This window comes from Myxine glutinosa, chromosome 9 (assembly GCF_964187855.1).
Source record: "Myxine glutinosa chromosome 9, kmMyxGlut1.1, whole genome shotgun sequence".
Taxonomy (NCBI): Eukaryota; Metazoa; Chordata; class Myxini; order Myxiniformes; family Myxinidae; genus Myxine; species Myxine glutinosa.
This window is the reverse complement of record NC_136269.1, coordinates 13552737-13580372: the sequence shown is the minus strand read 5'-3', so window position 1 is coordinate 13580372 and position 27636 is coordinate 13552737. Positions and strand designations below refer to the sequence as shown.

The 27636-nt window shown below is 47.8% G+C and overlaps 2 protein-coding genes across 5 annotated transcripts in view; both read left to right on the top strand.

Annotated features, from left to right (window-relative positions):
- Positions 1-2353: 2353 nt before the first annotated feature.
- Positions 2354-8737, top strand: LOC137435635 (uncharacterized). The gene is made up of 4 exons (XM_068129570.2): positions 2354-2620; positions 3760-4021; positions 6648-6755; positions 7456-8737. The coding sequence occupies exons 2-4, from the start codon at positions 3839-3841 to the stop codon at positions 7633-7635; spliced, it is 471 nt and encodes a 156-aa protein (XP_067985671.1). The 5' UTR covers positions 2354-2620; positions 3760-3838; the 3' UTR covers positions 7636-8737.
- Positions 8738-9256: 519 nt separating this feature from the next.
- The window catches only part of TATDN3 (TatD DNase domain containing 3), a 91635-nt gene continuing 73255 nt past the window's right edge, over positions 9257-27636 (top strand). For 3 of the 4 annotated variants that reach the window (XM_068129575.2, XM_068129576.2, XM_068129573.2), the window contains exon 1: positions 9268-9418. In XM_068129575.2, coding sequence (XP_067985676.1) covers positions 9368-9418 — 51 coding nt within the window. In that variant the 5' untranslated portion in view covers positions 9268-9367. Of the gene's footprint in view, positions 9419-27636 lie in introns of all 4 variants that reach the window. The other variant, XM_068129572.2, reaches the window with a different exon arrangement.

Below are 27636 nucleotides of genomic sequence, written 5' to 3'. Positions count from 1 at the left end.
GTGCGTTAGGGGTGGAGGTAAGGGTTGGGTAGGGGTGGGAGTAAGGATTGGTTATGGGTGAGGGTAAGGGCGGGGTAAGATTGGAGGTAGGGGTGGGGTAACGGTGGGTGGGGGTAGGGGTTGGGGGTAACGGTAGGGTAGGGGTAACGTTGGCGAGGGGTAGGAGTGGATGAGTTACGGTAGTGTAGTGGTGAGGGTAAGGGTGAGGGTTAAGGGTGGGATAGGGGTGGAAGTAACGGTAGTGTAGGGGTGGGGTAAGAGTAGGGTAGGGCTGCGGGTAACGGTAGTGTAGGGGTGGGGGTAACGGTAGTGTAGGGGTGGGGGAAATGGTTGTGTAGGGGTGGGGATAAGGGTGGGGTCGGGCTGGGGGTAACGGTAGTTTAGGGCTGGGGGTAACGGTAGTGTAGGGCTGGGGGTAACGGTAGTGTAGGGCTGGGCGTAACGGTGAGGCAGGGGTAGGGGTAGGGGTGCGGTATTTACAATAGCGAGGTTCTTATAAAACCCTTATATTATGGCAAGGGTAACGTTATATCAATTATCGAGGTCGAATTTCACAAACTCACGTGTTCCGTGTCCATTTTATCATGTGTCTGTCTCCACGCTGTCTGTCTCTTTGTTGGTGCAAACACTGCAGTCGTCGTCCGTCTCGGTGTTTTTATCTTTGTTTACATCCTTGTAATCTCTATTTATTTGTCCTCCCTCTTCTTCCGTTTCTTTATCGTGGCATCCCCGGGACTCCAAGGGGCGGGGGTGCGGGGGAGGGACAGGAATCCCCGATACAACGTCATGAAATCTCCCTGGCGACGGCGGCGCTGTTTACGGATCACGTGATAATGACACGAGGTTCCGGTGGTGACGTTTGTTTGGCAGCGCCATGGAAACGGACGGTGGGGGCGGAGCCCTTGCCGCGCTGCGCGGATCAGGGCCAAGGCCGCCGGCGTGAGGGGTGGAGCTAGTGGCAAAGTGGGGCGGAACAAGGCCCTCTTGAGCGGGGCGGGGGGAATTCCGCGCTGAGCGTCTGGAGGCCAGCCAGGCGCGCGAGGCAAACACAGCACGCGTTGTCATGGCCACCGTTAGTGGTGCGCTTTGTGTGACGTCAGTGCGTTAAAAGCGGAAAGCCGTTGTGCCGAGTTGCCATAGACACGAGCGGGAGTGCCCTTGTTGCCGTTTGCTTTTAGCAACAACCCAGGAGACGGGGTGGGTTAAGCTGGTGGGGTTCAACCCTTCTCCCACATTCACTGCGTTGCCTCACATTGTCGGGGAACACCGGAAACGCACCGACGGCTCTTACGTTAAATATAGAGAGACAATTATGGAGCACGACGTACGGAATTCCCACTCCTTCCCCACTCTATGAATCAGTACAGTGAGTGGGACCATTATTATGGGGTTTGTACCCTTAATCGAACGTGGCGGTGATTGCGAGTTCAAACATTATTTATTACGACGTCGAATCGATGGTCGACACGTGACACGTTTAATCGGACCGTTGGACACAAATGACAGGACAAGGAGGATCCCTGTGTACAAGAGTGGTGATTAGTCTCTCTGGTTTTGTTTCAATATCCCAAAAAACAGGAGCAATAGTAATCAATCCATCAGTCCATCAATCCATCAGTCCATCAATCCATCAGTCCATCAATCCATCAGTCCATCAATCCATCCGTCCATCAATCCATCAGTCCATCAATCCATCAGTCCATCAATCCATCAGTCCATCAGTCCATCAATCCATAAGTCCATCAATCCATCAGTCCATCAATCCATCAGTCCATCAATCCATCAGTCCATCAATCCATCAGTCCATCAATCCATCAGTCCATCAATCCATGCTCCATCCATCGAGGATATTACATGGAGATTCCTCCTGTGGAGTGCGGGTGAGGAGTCTCGGGGTCGCCGGGTCTCCGGGTCTCGGGGTCTCGGGGTCTCGGGGTCGACCATTGTAGTCTCTGCCTCATTCCATTCCCACATCGTTATCATTTGTGCAGGTGATCACTTAATTCCCAATTAACGTCACGGTTTGTACAGGTAGAGGTAGCACATTTTCCTTTAACCCAAATATCCATATCAACGCTTTTGTTGTCTGTTGTTGTTGTTGTTGTTGTTGTTGTTGTTGTTGTGGCTGCTGATGTTATTAATGCCTTTGGGGAGAGACCGACAGGGTGTCACGGGTGGGGGACGAGGGATTAAGGAGGTACTAGGGGTGGATGGGATTAAAGGTAAAGAAACAATGAATGGGTTCACGGTCGGGATGCCTCGGTTGAGAGCGACCGCAGAGGGCGGGGCAAGGGAGGGAATCCCGCTTCCCGCAGCCAGCCGCTGGTGACGTCAATTGCGATGGGCTGAGCTTATAAAGCGGGTGATGCAAGCGGCTCGCGCTGTCTCTCGTCACATAGAACACAACGGCAGCACGCGGAGGTGCTGACTTGGGCGGCTCACCAGCACCAGCTCAGGTAGCACTACCAGCACCAGGACCAGGACCAGGACCAGGACCAGGACCAGGACCAGCACCAGCACCAGCACCAGGACCAGGACCTGCAGGGGATTCACCCTCACTACCAGCATCAGCCTCCGAACCTTCGACGTCGTCGCACCCCATCACCGCAACCACAACCAGGTAAGCCGCGTGTCTGTGCTTATGTCGTCGTACCAGCGCGAAAGCACGGCTCCGCACGCTCCGAACCCCGACCGCCCGTGCTGGGATTTCCATGGAGATTTCTCTCCGGTACGACGGGCGCGCGCCTGAGCTATAAATACACACGCGCCGTGTCCTCGTGCTCGGCGATCGATGTTCGCGCTCTTTGATTGGCCCATCCATCGTTATTTCCATCTTGTATCGTTATTTCATTCGGCACCAAATAACTTCACACCGAATGGTTTTGTTATCAATCGAGGTCGTTCATGATTATGTGCGAATTAAACGGGTGCGACTAAACACGGTGTGCGAATAGCCCTTGTTCCTGCATCATATCATCCTACGTCTCTCTCGAACCCCCACCACCCCACCACCCCCACCACCCGCACCACCCCCACCACCTCCACCACCGGCACCACTATCCCACCACCACCCGCACCACCCGCACCACCACCGGCACCACCATCCAACCACCATCCCACCACCATCCCACCACTATCCCACCACCCCTACCACCATCCCACCACCATCCCACCACTCCTACCACCATCCCACCACCACCTGCACCACCATCCCACCACTACCCGTACCACCATCCCCCCACCACCATCCCACCACCCACACCACTATCCCACCACCACCCGCACCACCATCCCACCACCTCCACCACTATCCCACCGCCACCCACGCCACCATCCCACCACCATCCCACCACCCCTACCACAACCACTACCACCCGCACCACGATCCCACCACGATCCCACCACCCGCACCACCCGCACCCCCACCCCACCACCCCTACCACCACGCCTACCACCATCCCACCACCCCCACCACCATCCCACCACCCCCACTACCATCCCACCATCCCACCACCCCCACCACCACCACCACCATCCCACCACCATCCCACCACTCCCACCACCACCCCCACCACCATCCCACCACCCCCACCACCATCCCACCACCATCCCACCACCACCCCACCACCATTCACAACCATCCCACCACCATCCCACCACCATCTCACCACCATCCCACCACCATCCCACCACCATCCCACCACCATCCCACCACCATCTGACCACCATCTGACCACTCCAATCCTTGTCCGCCCACAGTACCGCGGGATCCCGTTCGACTGCAACCCTGGCTGTCGCGGTCGGTTCCATCCCCTTTCTCCACCATCCTGGAGGCGCCATGATGATCCAACCGCCGCGATCATTGCCCTTCTGCGACCTGGTGGGTCTAGGGATGTGGACCTCGCCCGGAGTCTCCTCTCCAAGCGGAGAACCCGCGCCCCTTGGCAAGGCGGCCAGTGTCTGCTACTCACCTGTCAGTCCCGGTGCTGCGCCCACCTTCTCATCCGGAGCAGACACGAATGTGAGCTCATTCCCCACCTGCTCTTCCTCATTCTCTGCTCTTCCTCATTCTCTGCTCTTCCTCATTCTCTGCTCTTCCTCTTCACTCTCCCACCTAATGGCGCTCTCATACCCTTTACCTGGAGGTCTGAGTTCTATCAAAGCTTTGATATTTTTACAATGCGTGGGAAAAAGTTAAATCTGCTCTTTTGACTCTTTAAATAAGTATTGTATTTCATGTTAATAGGGTATGTGTTAACATGTGTTAACTCATGTGTTAACTCATGTCATTTCGGGATAACTGTGTTAACTCATGCCCTCCCACCACGTGTACCTCACCACGTGGTGGGAGGCTGAGTCGAGTTGCGGGAGACATAGGCTTTAGATGAGTGCCGTACTCCATGTTACTGCGTTCCAATGACGTGTACACCTTGAGCACCTGAGGAGGACCATGTGAGCATCCCTACAATTCATACGGAAGCTTTTGGACTTTCTGTCACTTGGGAAAAAAAAAAAGAAGCTTCCAGAGAGGAGTATGGAAATTTCTAGAAAGCTATGATGAAATAAATAAATAACTAAACCGCTCACATGTTGTAAGATTTAAGAGAATAATCTTATCGCAACGTAACAGGTGCGGAAAGGTCCATAGATATGTACCTGTTTTTGTAGTACGGTTGTTCCACCGGGCTGTTGAAAGGGAATTCGTTCCCAATGGAGTGTGGAATATTTCGGGAGTTTGCTGGGAATGTCCTTTGACAGCATAATGATCAGTAATTGTGAAGTCTATTGAGGTTTCCAGGTGAAGGAAATGGGCGAAAAGGTAATTATACTTTGGACGGAATTGACTGAATAGTTTGTGGTTAAATTGGTCTTTACTTCCAGTAGGTGTGCGAACCAGCGACTCTGAGACTACACACCGCCTGTGTGTACAACTTGGGCATCAAAATGCCAACCAGTAACCGGTCAGCTGATGCTCATTTTGCCGACCTGGGAAGGATGACAGGCTGAGTCAACCCACCTGGTGTTAATTAAAGGGGTGACAGGGGCTCAAACTCAGGACCCTAAGATCTGAAGCTACCCACCTGTAGCCATTAAGCAAACACCAAGGTGGTGTAATAGATACAAGAGGATTTATTTAAGCTTGGGTCATTGTGCAAAAGGTCTACCTTTACTCGTGTCAAAAGGTGCGCAACAGTACACTTTACACACAGGTTACAGGTTTTTTGTACTAAGACTTGTCAGTCTGCAGTCAGACCTCTACGTGGTGGTGGTCAGACCTCTGCGTGGTGGTGGTCAGACGTCTGCGTGGTGGTGGTCAGACCTCTGCGTGGTGGTGGTCAGACCTCTGCATGGTGGTGGTCAGACCTCTGCATGGTGGTGGTCAGACCTCTGCGTGGTGTTGGTCAGACCTCTGCATGGTGGTAGTCAGACCTCTGCATGGTGGTAGTGAGACCTCTGCATGGTGGTGGTCAGACCTCTGCGTGGTGGTGGTCAGACCTCTGCGTGGTGGTGGTGTGACCTCTGCGTGGTGGTGGTCAGGCCTCTGCATGGTGGTGGTCAGACCTCTGCGTGGTGGTGGTCAGACCTCTGCATGGTGGTGGTCAGACCTTTGCGTGGTGGTGGTTGTCAGACCTTTGCGTGGTGGTGGTCAGACCTTTGCGTGGTGGTGGTCAGACCTTTGCGTGGTGGTGGTCAGACCACTGATTGGTGGTGGTCAGACCTCTGTGTGGTGGTGGTCAGACCTCTGCGTGGCGGTGGTCCGTGTATGGCCTGCGGCTGCTGGTTGCATCATTTTCTTGGGGCGCAGCTGCCGCTGATGCAATCTCTCTTACCAGTCACCTGGTACTCATTTTGCCGACCTGGGAAGGATGACAGGCTGAGTCAACCAACCTGGTGTTAATTAAAGGGATGGACCTCAAACTCAGGACACTATAGGATCTCAAGCCAGCCACCATAACCGTGAAGCCAACACCTGGCTTGGAGCTCTGTCTCAAACATTATGGATTAGCAAGTTTCTTGAATACATCTCCATGGGAATAGGAGGCATAACATTTCCAACATAATTGCATCATTTTGCTGGAAACTCCCCTCACGGATGGATTATGTAGCTTTTGGGGGAAAAAAAACATTTACATGACATAATTTTCCTCTTTTTTTTTCACGCTACCAATTATTCCAACCTTTTTGTGGGTTTGGCCGGGTGGACGGTTCTGGCCCGTCTTTCCAGAACAGGCTGGCCAGGCCTGGCAATGGTCGAAAGGTGATTTGGGCAGGAATTTGAAATTTGTTCAGAGTGCCGGTGGTAACTCACCTACTCTCCGCTAAAGACTTTAGACTGGGATCTTTAACATCCACCGACGACCGGTACTGGTAGACGGTCCTCCGGCTTAACGTTCTTTTGAGGGACGGAACATGCATTGAGGCTTCGTCCTGAGTGTGAAACACCAGAGTGCTGGTTTATACCTGTGTCTGGATTCAAACCTCGTCGAGGCAGCTCAGAGGTGAGGGTGAATACCTGCAGGTCCCTTATTGAACTATACGGTCGATTTTCTGGATTCATTCACTTTAAACTGTATCTTGAACGTTGTGATGGTTTTTGGGGGGCTTTTTTTTTGGGAAAAAGACTCAACGCAGTTTCATCTCTGCAGGTTTCTTCTGATGAAGAAGAACGAAAAAGGCGACGAAGGGAAAGGAACAAGATCGCGGCTGCAAAATGTCGGAGCAAGAGGAAAGAGAGGTCACAGTCTTTGCTCGAGGTGCGTTAATCTCTATTACGAGAGACGTTGGTCTGTGCGTTGCCATATTTCTCAGAGATGGCCGAACGGATCTTCGTCAAACTTTCAGAGGTTTATCAGTGAGTGCCTGGGAATGTTTGGGGCAAAAAAATTTTTTTTTAAATTTTTTGAAAAAAGACGTTTTTTTTGTTTTTGGGATTTTTAGAAATCACTCCATGGTGCCTGAGCCTTTGTAGGTATGTAAACGGTAATATTGAATTTATCCCCGATTAGTGTGTGTGTGTAATATTATAATATTAAACATATATTTTCCTTATTGGGTGTTGGTGCTTTAGGTACCCACAAAAAATAGAAAAAAAACCTCTAATTTATTTCTTCAAAGTGCCAACAGGATTAGAACATCAGTGGGTAATGCCGGAAACTCGTGCTTGTGAACTATAAGTGGAGAATACTCCGAAATTTTTTTGGGTTGATAAATTAAAATTAAATTGTTGCTATAAATTACTTTTGGTTGAACATAACGCTCAAATTGTACGGCGATTCCTGGCCAATGACACATGTTTTGTAAGACATTTGATGAAATTGTGATCTGGTGGCTAAATGGTACCATAACCGACGTAAGCGATGACTTTGCTAATCATGTGATATTACCAGTGATTCGTTTTTAAAATGTGAAATCTTCCTTCAAGCTGTTTATCCCATGTTCGTGTTGCCCGCGCAGGAGTCGGCCATGTTGGAAAGTCGCAATGCTGAGCTGAAGGCTCGTTTTGAAGCCATGCGGCTCGAGCGGCAAAGGCTCGTCGAGCTTCTCAACACGCGGCGACCGAGCATCATCGTCCAGGCTCCCGGCTCCAACAAGCCTTGCGGAAGTCCGGAACAGAGGGCCTGCTCACAGCAGTGATGACATTGTGCTCTTTGGGATCGATCGGCCACGGTTTGCAAGACCTTCCGAGGTGGAGCGCGGTTGAAGAAGAAGAAGTAGAAGAAGAAGGACAAGAAGAAGGCCCTCCTATCGCTCGTGCTGTTTCCCTAGCCTTGTGCGACTTCACTTATTCGGCGTTTTTCACTCCTTTCCTCCTGACATGTCGGGATCGAATTTTTCCTTTCATTTGATCAGCAAACGTTACGAGGTGCTCCGTCTTGCACTTGCAAAGTGGCTAACGCCCTAGGCCTCTACCAGGCCTCAGGCGTTTACATTTCTTCCATGCCCTCTCTCCTCCTCTCCGCTGCTCCTACCGTTCTTTCTTCATCGGAGATGGAGTAAGGATATTGCACCGGACTCGTTGAGTAAATGCGATGAATGTGACGAATGAAAGCGACCGACGAGGTGCGGTGAACATCTTCCTCGAATCATTCCATTTGTGGATGCTGGCGGGCCTCTTTTGGCCTATTTAGTATATATACCTTCCTTAGTTTTTGTAAGGAAAATAAATGTTTCTCGTAAGCCGCAGCTGGGGACAGAATGGTTTATATGTGCAGAGTATATAGAATGACCAAAAATCAAAGCGTCCACCACCTCGCCGCCATTTTGTGCTTGTGTTGTCCCGTGTACATCGATTGTCTTGTTCTTTCTCGGCACATGAACTTGTTTGTGGTCATAAATCCCCACCATTGTAGGCCTTGCAATGCGCTCCAAGGGGTGGATGATTTGATGAATGCAAAACAAATGCTTATATTGAAGTATATATGCATTCTGTAATCTTTATGATACTTCCCCTCATTGTAATCTGAGAAATAACCCACACACTCAAACGATGCAATTGTATAATTACAAACGTACTATTCCCCGCAAGTTTCTCTCTCGAGATATTGTATTGGCAGAGTATGGAACGTTTATCCATGGTGTTATTCAGTTTTTTTTAAACCGTTATTTTCCAGCTGCTACACGCTGCCATTTTTGCATCATGAGCTGTTACAGAATGCTACAGTGCTTACACATTCATTGTCTACGCCATAAGCTGTGAATAAAAGTCAAGGTGGTTTTGGCTGCCTGGTTCACCACGGCCTGTTGTTGCGTCACTGTTGAAGCAGCAAGTAGGCCGACATCACGGCTGCTTCTTGAAAAGTACAATGCTACTTTCCTTGTGATCTCGTGTTTGCCTTCACTCGTGTATTGGGAGGCATTGGGGTTACTAAGTTATGGCCCTCCCACTTGGAATCCTTGGAAACGAAACCAATTTAACATTCTCTTCCATTGATTTTGATAATCATTGTAGTCCCTCAAGGAATGGAAATTGGTTGGAAGTGCACTGAAATCGAAAGTAAGGTTTTTTTTTGTATATCAAAATACATCTTTTAGGTTTTAGTATAACGTTAGCTCTTTCACGAGCCTCGATTCAGTATACAAAAAACCCCCCAAAAAAACCTTTATGTAATAAATAAATAATGTATTGTGAAAACGTGAGCGCCCCTAGCGGTTGTGTAATAGTGCAGCATATCATCACCATGGCGGTGTAGGTCGCGTCTGTACTAAAGTGACCCCGCCTCCCCCCAAAGCGATTTGCGATTTTTTTTTTTTAATTTAAAACATCTCTAACAAAGTGCATTTCATTCTATGTTAACTCTCAGCGTATTGTCAAATAAAATTCGGACAAAAAGGAGTTATTTTGCCGTTTGTAGCTTTATTAAACGCAATGGCCCACGTAGATTGTCACTGTCATATCGCGGCTCCAGAGTTCAACGAAGTGAGTACGCTACTACATCGTACATACAGGAAAGGCACGAGTTGCGGTAATCGGTCGGTTGTGTTGAGGTGTTTGCGATGAAGATTTATATTTTTCATTCCAGCGTCGCCGACCTTTTTTGCCAGAAGAAGTTGGCGTCGCGTTGTTCGTTTGTGATTAGGCTGCAGTTTGAGGCGGTGTGTTGGTAACATCTCCGCAGGTGTTGTTTGCTATCTAAAATAGAGCTTGTTATCATGTATATATACCTGAGTGTAAATGAAACTTTTACTGCACATATCGTGGAGTCCCGTAAACTGGGCCTACATTTATACCTATAGGCCCTTGATGGAATTCCACTCCACCAGTTGACCGGGTACATTTGGATCCGTCGTTTATGAGCAAACTGAGCGAGATAATGGGTTTTTCATTCGCTCTGATTCCTTTTCACTGGAAGATGAAGCTTGGTCGTCATTTGAGGCATGGCCGTGATTTTGTTGCCACAGTGTGAGTGTGTTTTGGCTGTGTGTGTGTTAGTTATATTCAGCATGAGGCACGCACACGATGAAACCATTAAAGACTTTGAAATATCGAGACAAGAGGTTCAATATACCAACAGGTTTTCCCATTGGCTTTTACAATTCACCAGCAGGGAGTCGCGTAACATAAATGTGACATCAAGTCATCATCTTTCCCTCCCAAGCTCCAAGTCATCAACCACTCCCCCTCCCAAACCCCAAGTTATTAACCACTCCCCCTCCCAAACCCCAAGTCATCAACCACTCCCCCTCCCAAACCCCAAGTTATCAACCACTCCCCCTCCCAAACCTCAAGTTATTAACCACTCCCCCTCCCAAACCCCGTCATCAACCACTCCCCCTCCCAAACCTCGTTATTAACCACTCCCCTTCCCAAACTCCAAGTCATCAACCACTGGCACTACCCCTCCCAAACCCCAAGTCATCAACCACTACCCCTCCCAAACCCCAAGTCATCAACCACTACCCCTCCCAAACCCCAAGTCATCAACCACTCCCCCTTCCCAAACCCCAAGTCATCAACCACTCCCCCTCCCAAACCCCAAGTCATCAACCACTCCCCCTCCCAAACCCCAAGTCATCAACCACTCCCCCTCCCAAACCCCAAGTCATCAACCACTCCCCCTCCCAAACCCCAAGTCATCAACCACTCCCTTCCCAACCACCAAGTCATCAACCACTCCCCCTCCCAAACCCCAAGTCATCAACCACTCCCCCTCCCAAACCCCAAGTCATCAACCACTCCCTCTCCCAAACCCCAAGTCATCAACCACTCCCCCTCCCAAACCCCAAGTCATCAACCACTCCCTTCCCAACCGCCAAGTCATCAACCACTCCCCTCCCAAACCCCAAGTCATCAACCACTCCCTTCCCAAACCCCAAGTCATCAACCACTACCCCTCCCAAACCCCGTCATCAACCACTCCCCCTCCCAAACCCCGTCATCAACCACTACCCCTCCCAAACCCCAAGTCATCAACCACTACCCCTAACCCCAAGTCATCAACCACTCCCCCTCCCAAACCCCAAGTCATCAACCACTCCCCCTCCCAAACCCCAAGTCATCAACCACTACCCCTCCCAAACCCCAAGTCATCAACCACTCCCCCTCCCAAACCCCAAGTCATCAACCACTCCCTTCCCAACCGCCAAGTCATCAACCACTCCCCCTCCCAAACCCCAAGTCATCAACCACTCCCCCTCCCAAACCCCAAGTCATCAACCACTCCCTCTCCCAAACCCCAAGTCATCAACCACTCCCCCTCCCAAACCCCAAGTCATCAACCACTCCCTTCCCAAACTCCAAGTCATCAACCACTCCCTTCCCAACCGCCAAGTCATCAACCACTCCCCCTCCCAAACCCCAAGTTATTAACCACTCCCCCTCCCAAACCCCAAGTCATCAACCACTCCCCCTCCCAAACCCCAAGTTATCAACCACTCCCCCTCCCAAACCTCAAGTTATTAACCACTCCCCCTCCCAAACCCCAAGTCATCAACCACTCCCCCTCCCAAACCTCAAGTCATTAACCACTCCCCTCCCAAACCTCAAGTTATTAACCACTCCCCCTCCCAAACCTCGTTATTAACCACTCCCCCTCCCAAACTCCAAGTCATCAACCACTGGCACGACTCCTCCCAAACCCCAAGTCATCAACCACTACCCCTCCCAAACCCCAAGTCATCAACCACTCCCCCTCCCAAACCCCAAGTCATCAACCACTCCCTTCCCAACCGCCAAGTCATCAACCACTCCCCCTCCCAAACCCCAAGTCATCAACCACTCCCCCTCCCAAACCCCAAGTCATCAACCACTCCCCCTCCTAAACCCCAAGTCATCAACCACTCCCTCTCCCAAACCCCAAGTCATCAACCACTCCCCCTCCCAAACCCCAAGTCATCAACCACTCCCCCTCCCAAACCCCAAGTCATCAACCACTCCCTTCCCAACCGCCAAGTCATCAACCACTCCCCCTCCCAAACCCCAAGTCATCAACCACTCCCCCTCCCAAACCCCAAGTCATCAACCACTCCCTCTCCCAAACCCCAAGTCATCAACCACTCCCCCTCCCAATCCCCAAGTCATCAACCACTCCCTTCCCAACCGCCAAGTCATCAACCACTCCCCTCCCAAACCCCAAGTCATCAACCACTCCCTTCCCAAACCCCGTCATCAACCACTACCCCTCCCAAACCCCAAGTCATCAACCACTCCCCCTCCCAAACCCCAAGTCATCAACCACTACCCCTCCCAAACCCCAAGTCATCAACCACTACCCCTCCCAAACCCCAAGTCATCAACCACTCCCCCTCCCAAACCCCAAGTCATCAACCACTACCCCTCCCAAACCCCAAGTCATCAACCACTCCCCCTCCCAAACCCCAAGTCATCAACCACTCCCTTCCCAACCACCAAGTCATCAACCACTCCCCCTCCCAAACCCCAAGTCATCAACCACTCCCCCTCCTAAACCCCAAGTCATCAACCACTCCCTCTCCCAAACCCCAAGTCATCAACCACTCCCCCTCCCAAACCCCAAGTCATCAACCACTCCCTTCCCAACCGCCAAGTCATCAACCACTCCCCTCCCAAACCCCAAGTCATCAACCACTCCCCCTCCCAAACCCCAAGTCATCAACCACTCCCTTCCCAACCACCAAGTCATCAACCACTCCCTTCCCAAACCCCAAGTCATCAACCACTACCCCTCCCAAACCCCAAGTCATCAACCTCTCCCCTTCCCAAACCCCAAGTCATCAACCACTACCCCTCCCAAACCCCAAGTCATCAACCACTCCCCCTCCCAAACCCCAAGTCATCAACCACTACCCCTCCCAAACCCCAAGTCATCAACCACTCCCCCTTCCAAACCCCAAGTCATCAACCACTCCCTTCCCAACCGCCAAGTCATCAACCACTCCCCTCCCAACCGCCAAGTCATCAACCACTCCCCTCCCAACCGCCAAGTCATCAACCACTCCCCTCCCAACCGCCAAGTCATCAACCACTCCCATCCCAACCGCCAAGTCATCAACCACTCCCCTCCCAACCGCCAAGTCATCAACCACTCCCCCTCCCAAACCCCAAGTCATCAACCACTCCCCTCCCAACCGCCAAGTCATCAACCACTCCCCTCCCAACCGCCAAGTCATCAACCACTCCCCCCCCAACCGCCAAGTCATCAACCACTCCCCCTCCCAAACCCCAAGTCATCAACCACTCCCCTCCCAACCGCCAAGTCATCAACCACTCCCCCTCCCAAACCCCAAGTTATCAACCACTACCCCTCCCAAACCCCAAGTCATCAACCACTCCCCTCCCAACCGCCAAGTCATCAACCACTCCCCCTCCCAAACCCCAAGTTATCAACCACTACCCCTCCCAAACCCCAAGTTATCAACCATTCCCCCTCCCAAACCTCAAGTTATTAACCACTCCCCCCTCCCAAACTCCAAGTCATCAACCACTGGCACTACCCCTCCCAAACCCCAAGTCATCAACCACTGGCACTACCCCTCCCAAACCCCAAGTCATCAACCACAACCCCTCCCAAACCCCAAGTCATCAACCACAACCCCTCCCAAACCCCAAGTCATCAACCACTTCCCCATCCAAGCCCGAAGTCATCAACCACTCCCCCTCACAAACAAACCCCAAGTCATCAACCACTCCCCCTCCCAAGCCCAAAATCATCAACCATTTCCCCATCAAAGCCCGAAGTCATCAACCACTCCCCCTCCCAAGCCCTGGGGTGGAAGGTGGGGGAGAGGAAGGAAGGGGGAGGGGAGGGAGAAGGAGAAGGAGAGGGGAGGGAGAAGGAGAGGGGAGGGAGAAGGAGAGGGGTGGGAGAAGGAGAGGGGTGGGAGAAGGAGTGGGGTGGGAGAAGGAAAGGGGTGGGAGAAGGAGAGGGGTGGGAGAAGGAGAGGGGTGGGAGAAGGAGAGGGGTGGGAGAAGGAGAGGAGAGGGGTGGGAGAAGGAGAGGGGTGGGAGAAGGAGAGGGGTGGGAGAAGGAGAGGGGTGGGAGAAGGAGAGGGGTGGGAGAAGGAGAAGGGTGGGAGAAGGAGAAGGGTGGGAGAAGGAGAAGGGTGGGAGAAGGAGAAGGGTGGGAGAAGGAGAAGGGTGGGAGAAGGAGAAGGGTGGGAGAAGGAGAAGGGTGGGAGAAGGAGAGGAGAGGGGTGGGAGGAGAGGGGTGGGAGAAGGAGAGGGAGGGGGGGGGGGGGGAAGGGTTGAAAATCCGGCACATGTGACGCCTAGTTTAACGTCCATCTGAGGGACAGCGCAGACATTGATGAATCACCCTGCCTGTGAATCAGGCATGATGACAGTTTCTTCAAACCAGATGACAATCAGGCAATCACCCTGCCTGATGACAGTTTCTTCAAACCTAGGCGAGATGGCTTCGAGTGATTGTACATACCTCTCGGATGTCATGCTTGTCCCGTTGGTTCAATCCTCCAATTTATTTTGCCTTATTACTCCTGGGATGTCCCCATGGAGTAGCGAGCCGCCGTATCACCATGGAAGCCAAGTGGTTTAAGCACTCGACGTTGGTTTTTATAAATGTATATTTTCATTGGTATATTAATATAATTAAGGTAGATCGTACAGAAAGGGTGAAAATAAAACATTTTTAGCAGGTGAGGCACCACACAAGGCACCGCACTGTGCACAAGGCACAGGAGTCTTTCATTTCTAATAATAAAAGAGATTGCCTGATTGAAAAGTTAATTACACCGTTCGTGACTATCGCCGTGGCTTACATACATTGGTTGATAAGGAACAGCTTGCTTTTTTTGCTCTTTGTACATCCAGACATAACAGCGGTGCACAAAGGAGCTGTTATTTTTTGTAATCCATAATCCAATATTATTATTATTATTATTATTTTTTTGTATACAAGATCGAGGCTCGTGTAAGAGCTAACATCAATCGCAAAAAAAACCAAAAAGAAAACCACAAGTACAACTGCAGAGAGCAGGGACAATGGAAGATCTGTGGTCGGGAGAGGGCCTGGGAAGACAGGGTGATGGGGGGGGGGGGGGGGAGGTGGTAGAGGCATAAAACGCATGGACACTGCTAGAACGTCCAGGAAGAAAAGAAGTCAGTATTTCTAAAGAAGTGGAATCTGGTGTGAATTAACGGGGGTAGGAGAGATCAAGGTTTTGGATTGGGGGAAGATAAGATTTGGTGTAGATTTCATCTCTTATCTTCATATGTAGATTGATGTTGTTATTACATACTATATTACATACATATCTTATTCATATTATCACACGATGAACATCCTATGTAGATTTCCCGCTCCCTTTTAAAATATCAGAACTTCGATTGTGTACTTAAATTCGTCTGAGAGGCCATTGTGGAAAATTGCATCGAAGAATGCATAAAATCATTCGAAGCTCTTAATTTGGTAACTATAGCACCTACAAAAGCAATGTATACAGCTATTCGTAGGTATGAAGATCAGACATTCGATGATGTGAGTGAGGAAAGGAAAAAAAACAAAACATTTTGAGCATTTGATAGTGCAGAAACTGTTGCGGCCTGTTCCAAGGAAAGGCGTTTTTCGAGTAGGCCGAAAAGAACAAGACCCCTGTGAGGGATAGCGGACTGACCAGGTATAACGCCTGTTTTTGTTTTCATCAAATAAGGCCGTCAACCATCTTCAAAAGGGTTTTTAAACACATCCAAACACACAGTTTTCATTTATGCACTCCCTTGGAGTTTGATAAGTTTGCATGCAAAGTTTGGGGCTGCTAGATTTTATGGTTTTGGAGTTATGGAGGACACACACACACACACACACACACACACACACACACACACACACACACACACACACACACACACACACACACACACACACACACACACACACACACACACATACACACACACACACACACGCACACACACACGCACACGCACACGCACACGCACACACACACACACACCCTTTTATTATTACTAGGACGTGCCCGTACGTGGGTGCCCGTTCCTTGCCAAAAAAAAAAAAAAAAATGTCTTCGCCCATGCATGCATGGGCGTGCCCATGGGCCCATGGGCATGCCCGTAAGTGCGTGATGTGACCGTACAATGAATGTATCGTCCCGACGCCGCAGCTCGGATGGCGCTGCAGTTAATCGGGCCTGTATCGGCAGAGTTATTATAAACGTGTACTACAATCGATCGTACCTTACAGCGTCTGCTCGCCACGTTCACGTCGTCACTATGACTATCCGTAAGTCCGGACGTGACGTCCTCATTTGACTGTCCGGAAGGTCGCATATCACAGTTACGATGAATCGCAAATTAGTTTTAATTAGTTTTAAAACATAGTTTAACGCCAACATAGTTTGCCAACGTGAAATAAATGAATACGCTCTCAAATGTGCCGTCCGAGGCAGAGTCTGTTCGCCACGTTCGGCACACGTGATAGCTCGCTGCTCTCTGATTGGTTGAATCGTTTTTTGGACATAGCTCGGTAACTACTTCTCCGATTAATATGAAACCTTGAAAAGGCACATCCTCGGGTCCCCAGCAATATACCTGGCAAGTTTCAAGTATATCGGACCCGTGGTTGTCGAGAAACAGCGGTCACAGACAAACAGACATACACACAGACATACACACAGACATACACACAGACATACAGAGATTACTGGAATTATAGATAGATTATTAGATATCGCCTATATTGATACGAGTACATCCTCAACCCCTGCAAGCAACGACTCTCCTATCTCCTTCTCCTTGGCTTGTTATCATTGTTGGGAGCACGGCTGTGCCACGACATCCTCGGTGCACGCCTGTAGTTTACAGCAGGAAATGGTAATGTCATCGATAACTCACCTACTCTTTGTGAAGGACAACATGGGATCTTTAATATCGACTGACTAATGCTAGTAGAGGGGTCTTTCGGTTTGATGTCAATCCAAGGGATGTCACACACATTGATGCTGCACCTTACCTGTGAGACATGAGGATGACAGTTTATGACTGGGTTGAGATTCAAACCCGGGCTAGATACACTGCATGGCCAAAAGTATGTGGACACCCAAACATCACACCCGTATGTGCTTGTCGAACATCTCATTCCAAAATCATGGAGATCAATATGGAGTTGGTCCCCCCCATTGCTGCTATAACAGCCTCTGCTCTTCTAGGAAGGCTTTCCACTTAGTCCGTGGGCTGAGTAGGGTTTACATGCACCCCCCCCACAACTTAACTTCCCGGGTATGTCCATGTACCCCCCACCCTAGGGGTTAGGAAAAACCATGTTAACAGAAAAAAAACTCATTCCGTCATAGTTTGACCTCTGGTGACCTCATTAGTGATCTCATTTGCATATAACACATCATTGTAAAGAGTGTCCCAGGACAAACATTTTGAGGGGTCATATGCAACCATAGGATGACTAGGTAAAAAGTTATGGCCATTTGAATTTCACCTACCCCTAATTTTCGGAAATCACTGACACAGGGGGGGTAACATCAAAATATGCGTGGGAGGTACCTTGGGAATGAGTTTTTTTTTCTGTTAACATGGTTTTTCCTAACCCCTAGGGTGGGGGGGGGGGGGGGGTACATGGACATACCCGGGAAGTTAAGTTGTGGGGGGGGTGCATGTAAACCCTACTCAGCCCACAGACTAACTAGATATTGGAACATTGCTGCGGGGATTTGCTTCCATTCAGCCACAAGAGCATTCGTGAGGTTGGGCACTGATGTTGGGCGATTAGGCCTTGCTCGCAGTTGGCATTCCAATTCATCCCAAAGGTGTTCGATGGGGTTGAGGTCAGGGCTCTGTGCAGGCCGGTCAAGTTCTTCCACACCGATCTTGACAAACCATTTCTGTATGGACTTTGCTTTGTGCATGGGGGCATTGTCATGCTGAAGCAGGAAAGGGCATTCCCCAAACTGTTGCCACAAAGTTGGAAGCACACATTCGTCTAGAATGTCATTGTATGCTGTAGTGTTAAGATTTCCCTTCACAAGAACTAAGGGGCCGAGCCAGAACCATGAAAAACAGCCCCAGACCATTATTCCTCTTCCACCAAACTTTACAGTTGGCACTATGCATTCGGGCAGGTAGCGTTTTCCTGGTATCCGCCAAACCCAGATTTGTCCGTCGGACTGCTAGATGGTGAAGCGTGATTCATCACTCCAGAGGACGCGTTTCCACTGCTCCAGAGTCCAATGTCGGCGAGCTTTACACCACTCCAGCCGATGCTTGGCATTGCACATGGTGATCTTAGGCTTGTGTGCGGTTGCTCAGCCATAGAAACCCATTTCATGAAGCTCCCAACAAACAGTTGTTGTGCTGAAATTGCTTCCAGAGGCAGTTTGGATCTCGGTAGTGAGTGTTGCAACCGAGGACAGACAATTTTTACGCGCTACGTGCTTCAGCACTCGGCAGTCCCGTTCTGTGAGCTGGTGTGGCCTACCACTTCACGACTGAGCTGTTGTTGTTCCTAGACGTTTCCACTTCACAATAACAGCACTTTCAGTTGACCGGGGCAACTCTAGCGGGGCAGAAATTTGACGAACTGACTTGTTGGAAAGGGGGCATCCTTTAACGGTGCTACGTTGAAAATCGCTGAGCTCTTCAGTACGGGTGATTCTACTGATAATGTTTGTCTGTAGAGATTTCATGGCTGTGTGCTTCATTATATATACCTGTCAGCAATGGATGTGGCTGAAACGGACAAATCCACTAATTAGAAGGGGTGTCTGCATACTTTTGGCCCTGTAGTGTAGCTCAGAGGTGAGTGCAAGTACCTCTAGGCTGTCCTGCCAGCCCATTCACCAACTTCTGCGAACAGATAGGACATCCTGCTTAACATCCATTTGAGGGACGGATGCAGCACCCTACCTTGTAAGCACCAATCCTGCAGTTTATGTTGTCATGTTGGGAATCGAACCTGGAATACACAGCTCAGTGTCAAGTGTGTTACCTGAGCATCATCCTGTCTGGCTTGGCAATCAGCTTTATTTCCCTTTACATGGAAACTCCAACAAATGAATAAAACATCAAATGAACAGCCGGGGTACATGTATATGCAGTAGGTATGTAAAACGTTTCGAGTGCAATTTTACATTATTTTCCACTGAGAATGTTCGAGAATAAGTAGAGTAAGTGAACATGATGTACATTTCAAGCTCAAAATGGTGAAAGGTGCTACCTGGGAAAAAAAAGAAAAGAAAAAAAAGAAGGTGCTACCTCCGTATGCCGTTGGCAATGCATACCGGGAGGTTAATCATCACCATTGTTTTATATGTGCGTGAGCTGTTTGTTACGTGTGCGTGCGTGTGAGTGAACCAAAGCATGTACAGTCGTGGCCAAAAATATTGGCACCCTTGCACTTTTTTCAAATCTCACAATTTTCACCAAAAATGAGTTGAAATTCGCGAAAGTATTTTGTCTCCACAGTTGTTCATTTCACTGTTTATTACAGAACCTTTGTTTTTGATTCAGAACTTAACAAATCCTTTTAAATCAGAAAATAAAAAGAAATGGCATTGACAAAATTATTGACACCCTCAACTTAATATTTGGGAGCACAGAATTTGGACAAAATAACTCCAGTCAAGCGCTTCCTGTAGCCATGAATGAGCTTCCTACACCTCTCTACTGGCAGTTTGTCCCACTCTTCTTGTGCAAACTGCTCCAGTTCTCCCAGATTTGATGGGTACCTTCTCCCAACTGCTGTTTTCAGATGTCCCCACAGGTGTTCGATGGGATTTAGATCTGGACTCATTGGGAACTTGGTTCATTCCCAAAGTAAAGGAGAATCACCTGGTTGAAATATGTTTATTTCTAACAACTTCTAAAATGTGCCAATAATATTGTCCGGTCTATTGTAGGATTTCTGTGTATTTATGCAAGATTTAGTAATTTTTTTCAGCTTTTTTTGTTTTGTTCCACTGCAAACCAAAGAAATCCATATGTGGATACAAAAATATTTTTAAAATTCAACAATTATCTGGAAGAAATGGTGCGTTATTTGAAAAAAGTTCATGGGTGCCAATATTTTTGGCCACAACTGTATACTTTTTTGGGGAATCATTGTTTGGCTTCTTATTCATTAATGTGCTGAATTATGTTTACAATGGGAAGTTGGGGTGGATTAGTAAAAATTTACTCTTTCTGTCTTTCGTTCCAAACCTTCGTAACTATCAACGATGAAACGTTTCAAAAGTGTCTCGACGTCACTCATCATTTTCGCAGTTTGATAAAAGGAAAGAATTGGAATAAAGTTTGTGTATCGTAGGTTGTTATCTCCATAATTTGGATTTTAGAGGGTGAACGGAGTCTTCCCAGGACTCGGAAGTATCCACACCCGTTTCGGTGAAAGATTGCGATTCATGGGCGAAATTGTGAAGTTGCGTAATTCTCAGACTTTTGTTCCAAGGGATCTTTCTCAGGATTTTCACTGAGCTCCATACAGCCTCCAACTGTAGTTCATTTGTGGTAATGTTCCCAGGGATGGTTTTTAAGATATCTGTGAGGTTCTTCTTTATCATTCCCGTTACCCCAATTATCACTGGTACAATTTTTGCGCTCTTCAGCTTCCAGGATCTTTTCACTTCATTCTTGAGGTCCTGGTATTTGGTCATTTTCTCGATTTCTTGGCTGTCCAACTGTGACTTGGCTGTCCAACTTAAAGTATAACCTTATCCCCACATTCACTCTGTGATCATACATTTTAAATCATTGGTTCATGAAAATCCACAGAAACAAATGGTAAATGGCCTATATGGAAACCATGCTTGTTACAAAATGGTATATTTGGATACAATTGCTGTTTAAGTGGTTAGAAGTACTTTTGTACCTCATTTATGACATAACCTGCTAACACTCAACCAAATTCATTTCGTGTGACACAAAATAGTTCATGTTTTTGTCGAAAATTGGATGGATATGAAAATATTTTATTTGATAGAGTATTAGAAACGTACAAAATGCAAATTCAATTATTATGAAGACTTTTTAAGTTGGGGGAATATTTAGGGTGAAAGTTGTTAAATGTTTTTATATTTAACGGGTGATCAAATTCCATGTTACTCGTATAATAGTGTATACCTAATTGAATATATTTGTATACAGCTATTTTGCTATTTGGAGCTGTGGGGAGGAGGTGTGGAGGGACATTTTGCAAAAAATTTATGCTTCCACCAACGAAGCCGCCGGAGGCATTATGTTTTCAGGTTTTCCGTCTAGCTGTCCATCCGTCCATCCGTCCGTGATAGGTTTTTCGTTACCGCAATAACTTGTTAACCAGTGATGGGATTCTGACCAAACTTGGTACAAGTATGTACAATATGCAAAGATAAACTGATTAGGTTTTGGCGTCAAGAGGCCAAAGGTCAAAGGTCATGTTAAGTTACAATCATTTCGTTAGTGATAATTTAAGAACGGCTGAAGGGATCTTAGTCAAACTTGGTGGCGGTACAATGAGGTGAGGGTGACCTGATTAGATTTTGGGGTCATGAGGTCAAAGGCCAGAGGTCATGTTCGGTAAAAAATATATTACCACGAATAACGTGTGAACCAGTGATGGAATTCTGACCACAGTTGGTACAAGTATGTCTTAATGATGCAAAGATGAATTTATTTGATTTTGGGATCGAGGTCAATTATTATGACGCCGTGACGTCGAAGAATGTTATTCTAGTTTTATTTAATTTTGGGGTTCACTAATTCCTCCCCGAAAAGTGTGATGTAGTGGGAAGCCAAGGCAGTGTTAGTGGTTGGTTCCTACTAATCAGGGAATTCATGGCTAGAGAAGCATTGTACATTGTCCGCAGATGGTCATTTGTGGTCCTGTATTTGCCGTGTTGGAGATGCTCGTTTCTTTCCCTGTTGATCATCATCTTGAGCAGACGTGGAGTTATCAACAGCGCCTCCGTCAGATCTTCTGCCCATCGGGTTTCAAAATAAACTAGAACAGCACTCTGTAGAGCGCATACCTCCACCAGACTGAACGGTTTACATTTTGTATCCCACTGATGGGCCGGATCTGGATTCGGACCTGAACCAAAATCTAATCGGTCTGTTCTTGTCACCTAACCGACTTATCCACCATGTTTCGTCCGAACCTGTCGATAACTGTTTGAGATATCATGCCATATTAATATATCGTTTTTGGCCCTACCTCTCAATGGTGAAGAATCATTTTGAAATTCACGTAGCTGTATCTGGATCCGGACCTTCACCAAATTCTAATAAATTCACCCTTGTGAATGTCTTGTGTGTGTCTTTTCACACACAGCCTGTCCACATTTTCTTGTGAAAATTGAAAATTGTTCTTGTGAAAAGTACTGTTAAGTTACGTGCATTAGTGGATGAATGAGTAGTATCAGCGGAGCGACACATTCGATTAGGATTGAATACTGTTTTGAATTTTTTGTACAGGTGGGATATCAGACTTGGGTGGGGAGTAGTCTTGTGTGATAATGGAGTCATTCCCAATATTGCTCCCCCTTTTTTGTGCAGAATATGGAGATTCTGAAGGAGGAACGTGGGGGTGATGTTGTGGAAATGGCTCCTCTGGATAATAGTGCTTCTAGAATAGAGCAGTTATTTCCTTAAAGTGAATGTCTAGCATAAGCATAAAGTAATTAATTGTGATATTACGAGTAGATATACGTTGCTTATGTCTCGTAAATGAGGTCTCCCTTTCCCAATGTATGTGTTTAGAGTTATCAAACCTTTTGACCCCACTTTTACCCTTCTGCCCTCTAATGTCAGGTAAAATGTCAAGACTGTTAGGCGGTTATGAGCAGTTCAGTGAGAAAGGTCACAGACAGGCTCATCCTACCAACCAGACTGGACAGCGTTCAATGTTGAAGGGGCATGGCACATTGTCGGTGATGCATGGGCCTGAGGGCAAAAAGTGGGGGGTGACACGGAAAGGGGAGGCGATTGCCCTGATCTGAGTGGAGGTAGGCTGTGCTGGATCGATCATCCTGAATGCCTGAGTCTCACCTCGCCGAGGCCGAAGCCACGCTTCTCTCTCTCTCTCTCTTTGCATCCAGTGGCACAAGAGATTGCCCAGCCTCCTGCCGAGTTGCACGGGACCTGATCCCCCCTGCCAAGCTCCGCACAGATTTGTCCGAACTCTCTATTGTTCAGTCATTCCCACTTGCTCTTTCTATCATGGAGTGTCTGAGGCCTTTAGGAAATAGTTATTTTAAAGGATATCTCGTTTGTTTGTTTGGCATAGTGGGTGCATATCATTTTGCGGGTCAAAAGGGGTTATTGGTTCACGAGTTATCAAGTGACCACTATATTCGTCATGTGTGTGCGTCTGTCTGTCTGTGTGTGTGTTTGTCTGTCTGCAGCATAACTACCCGATGATATCATCCAATCTTAATGAAACTTGGGTGGGAGGTTGATATCATGATCTAGTTGTGTCCTGCCTAGAGTGGGTGCATTGCGCCCATTGTGGGCGGAGCCACACCCGAAAAAGCTGTCTTTTTAGGGGGTAATCAAGTTCGAGCTACATCTTCTCCGAGGGGTTTGGTGGAATCTGATAGGGGTTTCGATATTTGGTTAGGCCAATGTCATGTGTCTAGCCCCACGGAGCTCGATTTTTCATTTTCATTTTTTTTTTTTTCATTTCATTTTTCACCGAATTTTCTTTATTGTGTAGCTAACTAACCATCATTTCAAGGTCAGTAACCTTTGTTTTGACATTTCCGGACCTGGCCTGTCCGGGCCTGTTTCGGTTATAGTCCGTCTTTTGTCATTGAATACCGCTCGCTCGTGAACCATCGTCGTCTCCTGACGTGTCATTATTATATTATTACATACGTGCATTGCTTCTTTCTGTTTTCCTCCCCTTGGCCCTTGATTGGGCATTGTTAAATACACCTGGTTTCAGAGGTGAATTCTCGCTGTTGGTGTTCGCTTCATTTGGTGATTACAAGAGACCTGTTGAGGGATTAATGTGGTGGCGGTTCTCCACCTCGCATAGAAGACCGCATCACGTGTCTTGGGTTGTTCGGCCTAATTAGATCCAGACAGGTGGTGCCGATTGGTGTAATGACCTGGTTCAGATTCCCCAATCTGCAGGATAACACGGCTTTTAGATGTGAGATCCAGCAGTGTGGATCGCCGAAACGGTTGATCGTTGCGGTCACTTTGACGTGCCTCCTCAGGCTCGGACCAGGCGACTGGGATGACCGGGCGACTCTAACAATAGCTCCTATGAAATAATCTGGAGCTTTTCGTTACCTACTATAATTATTCATGGTACAAACACTGTCTGCTTAAAACAAAAATTGACAACCTGGGAGGAACATAAAAATAATAAACGACATTTGCTGTTCAGCACAAATAGTTGAGATGGATGTGGAGGTGGATGGCACTAAGGCTTACCCCTAAAGCACGACAGTCACCAGTGGAAAAGCATTCGGCATGGCGGAAGTGTTTAGAACACAAGCAAGTCAATGCACGAGCAGGACAGGGCCTGTGTAGTCTGTTAATGTTCATGTTCCACACAGAGTTGAGTGAAATGCAAAATTGAATCCGGCCGAACGTTGTTAAGCGGAATGTTGTTTGGCTGAACTGGAGTCTCCTGTGTAGTATTGTCGTGCGTAGCCTCCAGTTGATACCAGAGGCTCGTGGATGGACCGAAAACAGCTTTAATTGAGGCGACGGCCAAACACGGACTTGACTATAGACGTGGGAGGAAGAGGGAAAGTGGGAGCTGTGGTAAAAGCTTACCTGGAGCGCACCGACCGCGGCTTCGATCCTGCGGGGAATTAATGATCTCAAGCGAACACAGGTTTAACAGGGAATGGAAAATAAGATAAGGGTTTATTACAAATAAAGGCAAGGCCAGGAAAAGCACGTGCCGATAACAAAATGTACTAAATCCTAGATTGGGATCCCACACACTGACTTCAAATACAGACGAGGGAAAAGAATAACCAAAATAACACGTCCGTTATGTAATTGTGAAATGTGGAGCTCGGTCTTATCTGGTCTTGTCGTCTTCAATCTCGGCTGCACACCAAGAGGCCCCTCGCTCCAGCACCGCGAAGGCCCGGGCCAGCGCCCACTCCAGGCTCCTCGTCGACCCCCATGAGGTCCGTGCACCGAAGGTCCAATGCAGGGCTGCACGAAGCAAGCGAACTCCACTCGGGCTCGGACTCGACTCAACTCGGGATCGGACTTGACTCGGGCTGCCGGCCGGGACTAAAGCTGCTGAAGCTGTAACTCTCCACTCGACCAGGGACAGGACTTCGCTCAACTCGGGATCGCACCGGGACTGCCAGGGTCAGGAATCTGCTCAACTTGGGATTGCACCGGGACTGCCAGGGCCAGGAATCTGAATAAAGCTCCTCACTCCACCAGGGACAGGACTCTCAATAAAGCTCCTCACTCCACCAGGGACAGGACTCTCGAATCAAGGTCCTCACTCAACCAAGGACAGGACTCTCCTCAACTTGGGATCGCACCGGGACTGCCAGGGCCAGGAATCTGTGCGCAGAGATCGGCGCGCTCTTTTTATAACCTCTGGCGGTGACGTCAGCCTCGGCGCAGCACCCAACCAGAGCCTCGCAGCCTCCCGCCGTTTACCGACCCTCCTCGCGCCTTCCGCACCAACCAATCACAGTCCTCCTGGGCGTGGTTATAGCTCGTGCGTGTAGCATGGGCATAACTCGTGCGTGTAGCGTGCTACGCAGGGCCCAGCGGAGATGAAGCTGGCCGCGGTCCAGGCGGCGGCACCCCGAGCCGGCCCCCTTGCCTGTTCGTCTTCCAAAGTCATGTCAGGGAAGGAAGTTATTTAGTGTTGCAATAAAGAGCCTAACTAAGTGTATAAATCAGTGCATTGCCAAAAGGGACAAAGGTTTGGCTACCAGGTGTGACACACAGGGGTGTTATCTTTTAATCCCTATGCTACTTAACACCCGAACATCCTGGTATGTTCACAGGTATACTCTTACCCGATAAAACGCCTACACATGAAACTTATTACAGGGCAGATTCCTTACCGCGACAGACGAAGCACGTTACCTATTCAGATCTATCTGGCTCTACATATCACTACCCCACCGACGTAACAGTATTTTATTTTGCCCCATTTACTCAGTTTGTGTAACTCACCTAAATGTAGTCCAGAACGTTTGCGGTTGTTCTAAATAAGTTTGACCCTCGAATCTTTTTCAACAGATAAGCTAAAAACACTAAATTTGCATCTTCCTTAAAGATAACGATAATTATATTGTTGTTCATCAAATTGGTTGTTTTACCTTCTCCGTTAATATCACGTTTTTTAAATTTTTAATCTGAACTGAAGATTATCTTTTATTCTGTACAATTCCATATTTCTTTAAGCCTTCCATATTTAGAAAAAAGAATTACAGGTTTCTTACAGTTTAAACGTCGATCAGATCATACCTTGTGAATCGATTTTACCACCAGGTTATTGTCTCCTCTCGGTATTGCACAGTCTTGTAACGTGGCATTTTCGTATGATGCAATAGTTTGCTTTAGACACACGTCACTGGATGATGCAATCTTTGCAAACAACAACCAGATGAAAGATGGTCGCTCATAAAGTTCATAGAGAATACAAGATGAACGCTTAAATAGAATATTCATTGATGCACAACAGTTCTTCACTTCCTATTAAATTAAAGTACAACTCTACTTATGAACCATTTGATTAATTAACTCTTCATTTATTTTTGTTTAATTTTACCACTTAATAATATGCTAAGGAAGTGTAGAAGTTACTAAGAGTGAAATTTTGATGCAAAAACGTAAAAGAATTCAGACTTTCAAAGGTTGGAGTCGTGGTGTTCGGTGGTCATTTGACAGTGTGTGGATGTGAGGGATGGGATGGGAGAGGGGAAAATTCACTTGAGGGGGGAAAACTGTGTATTTTTTATCTTCATCTGTTAAAAGTCTAATAGCTTGCAAATTTTCAATGTATTCTGAGGTTTTAAAGTTTGTTTTTCTTCACTTTGAAAGACGTAAACACTCGAAAAACATGCATTTAAACTTAATTCCATGATGGTGACTAATTCGATCTTCAATCCAAAATAGGAAAAGATTGAAGGTTTTACAAATGTAACAAAGGGGGTTCAAAAAGTTTGGCATTTCATATACACACATAAAAACATACAAATATACACAAATACTCGTACATACACAGTCTACAGAAAGTCTACACCCCTTTCAAAATTTTCACCTTTTGTTACCTTACATCCTGGAATTTGCTTTCAATTAGACTTTTTGCACCTTTATTAACACATCGTAACCCACAACTTCCGAGTGAAAAGCAAATTCGACAAATTTCATAAAATTAATTAATAATACAGAACTGGAATATCTTCGTTGGATACATAAGTGTCCACCAGCCTGAGTTAATACTTTGTGGAAGCACCTTTGACAGAAATTACAGGTGTGAGTCTGTTGGAATAGGTCTCTACCAACTTGGCACACCTTGATTGGGCAATATTTGCCCATTCTTCTGTACAAAACTGTTCAAGCTCAGTCAAGTTGCGTGGGGAGTGTTAATGGACAGCAATCTTCAAGTCATACCACAGATTTTCGATTGGATTTAGGTCGGGGCCCTGACTGGGCCACTCAAGGACATTTATCTTTTTGTTCCTTAGCCGCTCCAGTGAAGCTTTGGCTGTGTGCTTCGGGTCGTTGTCATGCTAAAAGGTGAACTTCCGTCC

Excerpts from the sequence above, each read along its gene's own strand:
- LOC137435635 (XM_068129570.2), top strand. The coding sequence starts at position 3,839 with ATGATGATCCAACCGCCGCGATCATTGCCCTTCTGCGACCTGGTGGGT. Across the intron at positions 4,022-6,647 it reads CATCCGGAGCAGACACGAAT|GTTTCTTCTGATGAAGAAGA; the intron begins GTGAGCTCATTC and ends TCATCTCTGCAG. Across the intron at positions 6,756-7,455 it reads GGTCACAGTCTTTGCTCGAG|GAGTCGGCCATGTTGGAAAG; the intron begins GTGCGTTAATCT and ends TTGCCCGCGCAG.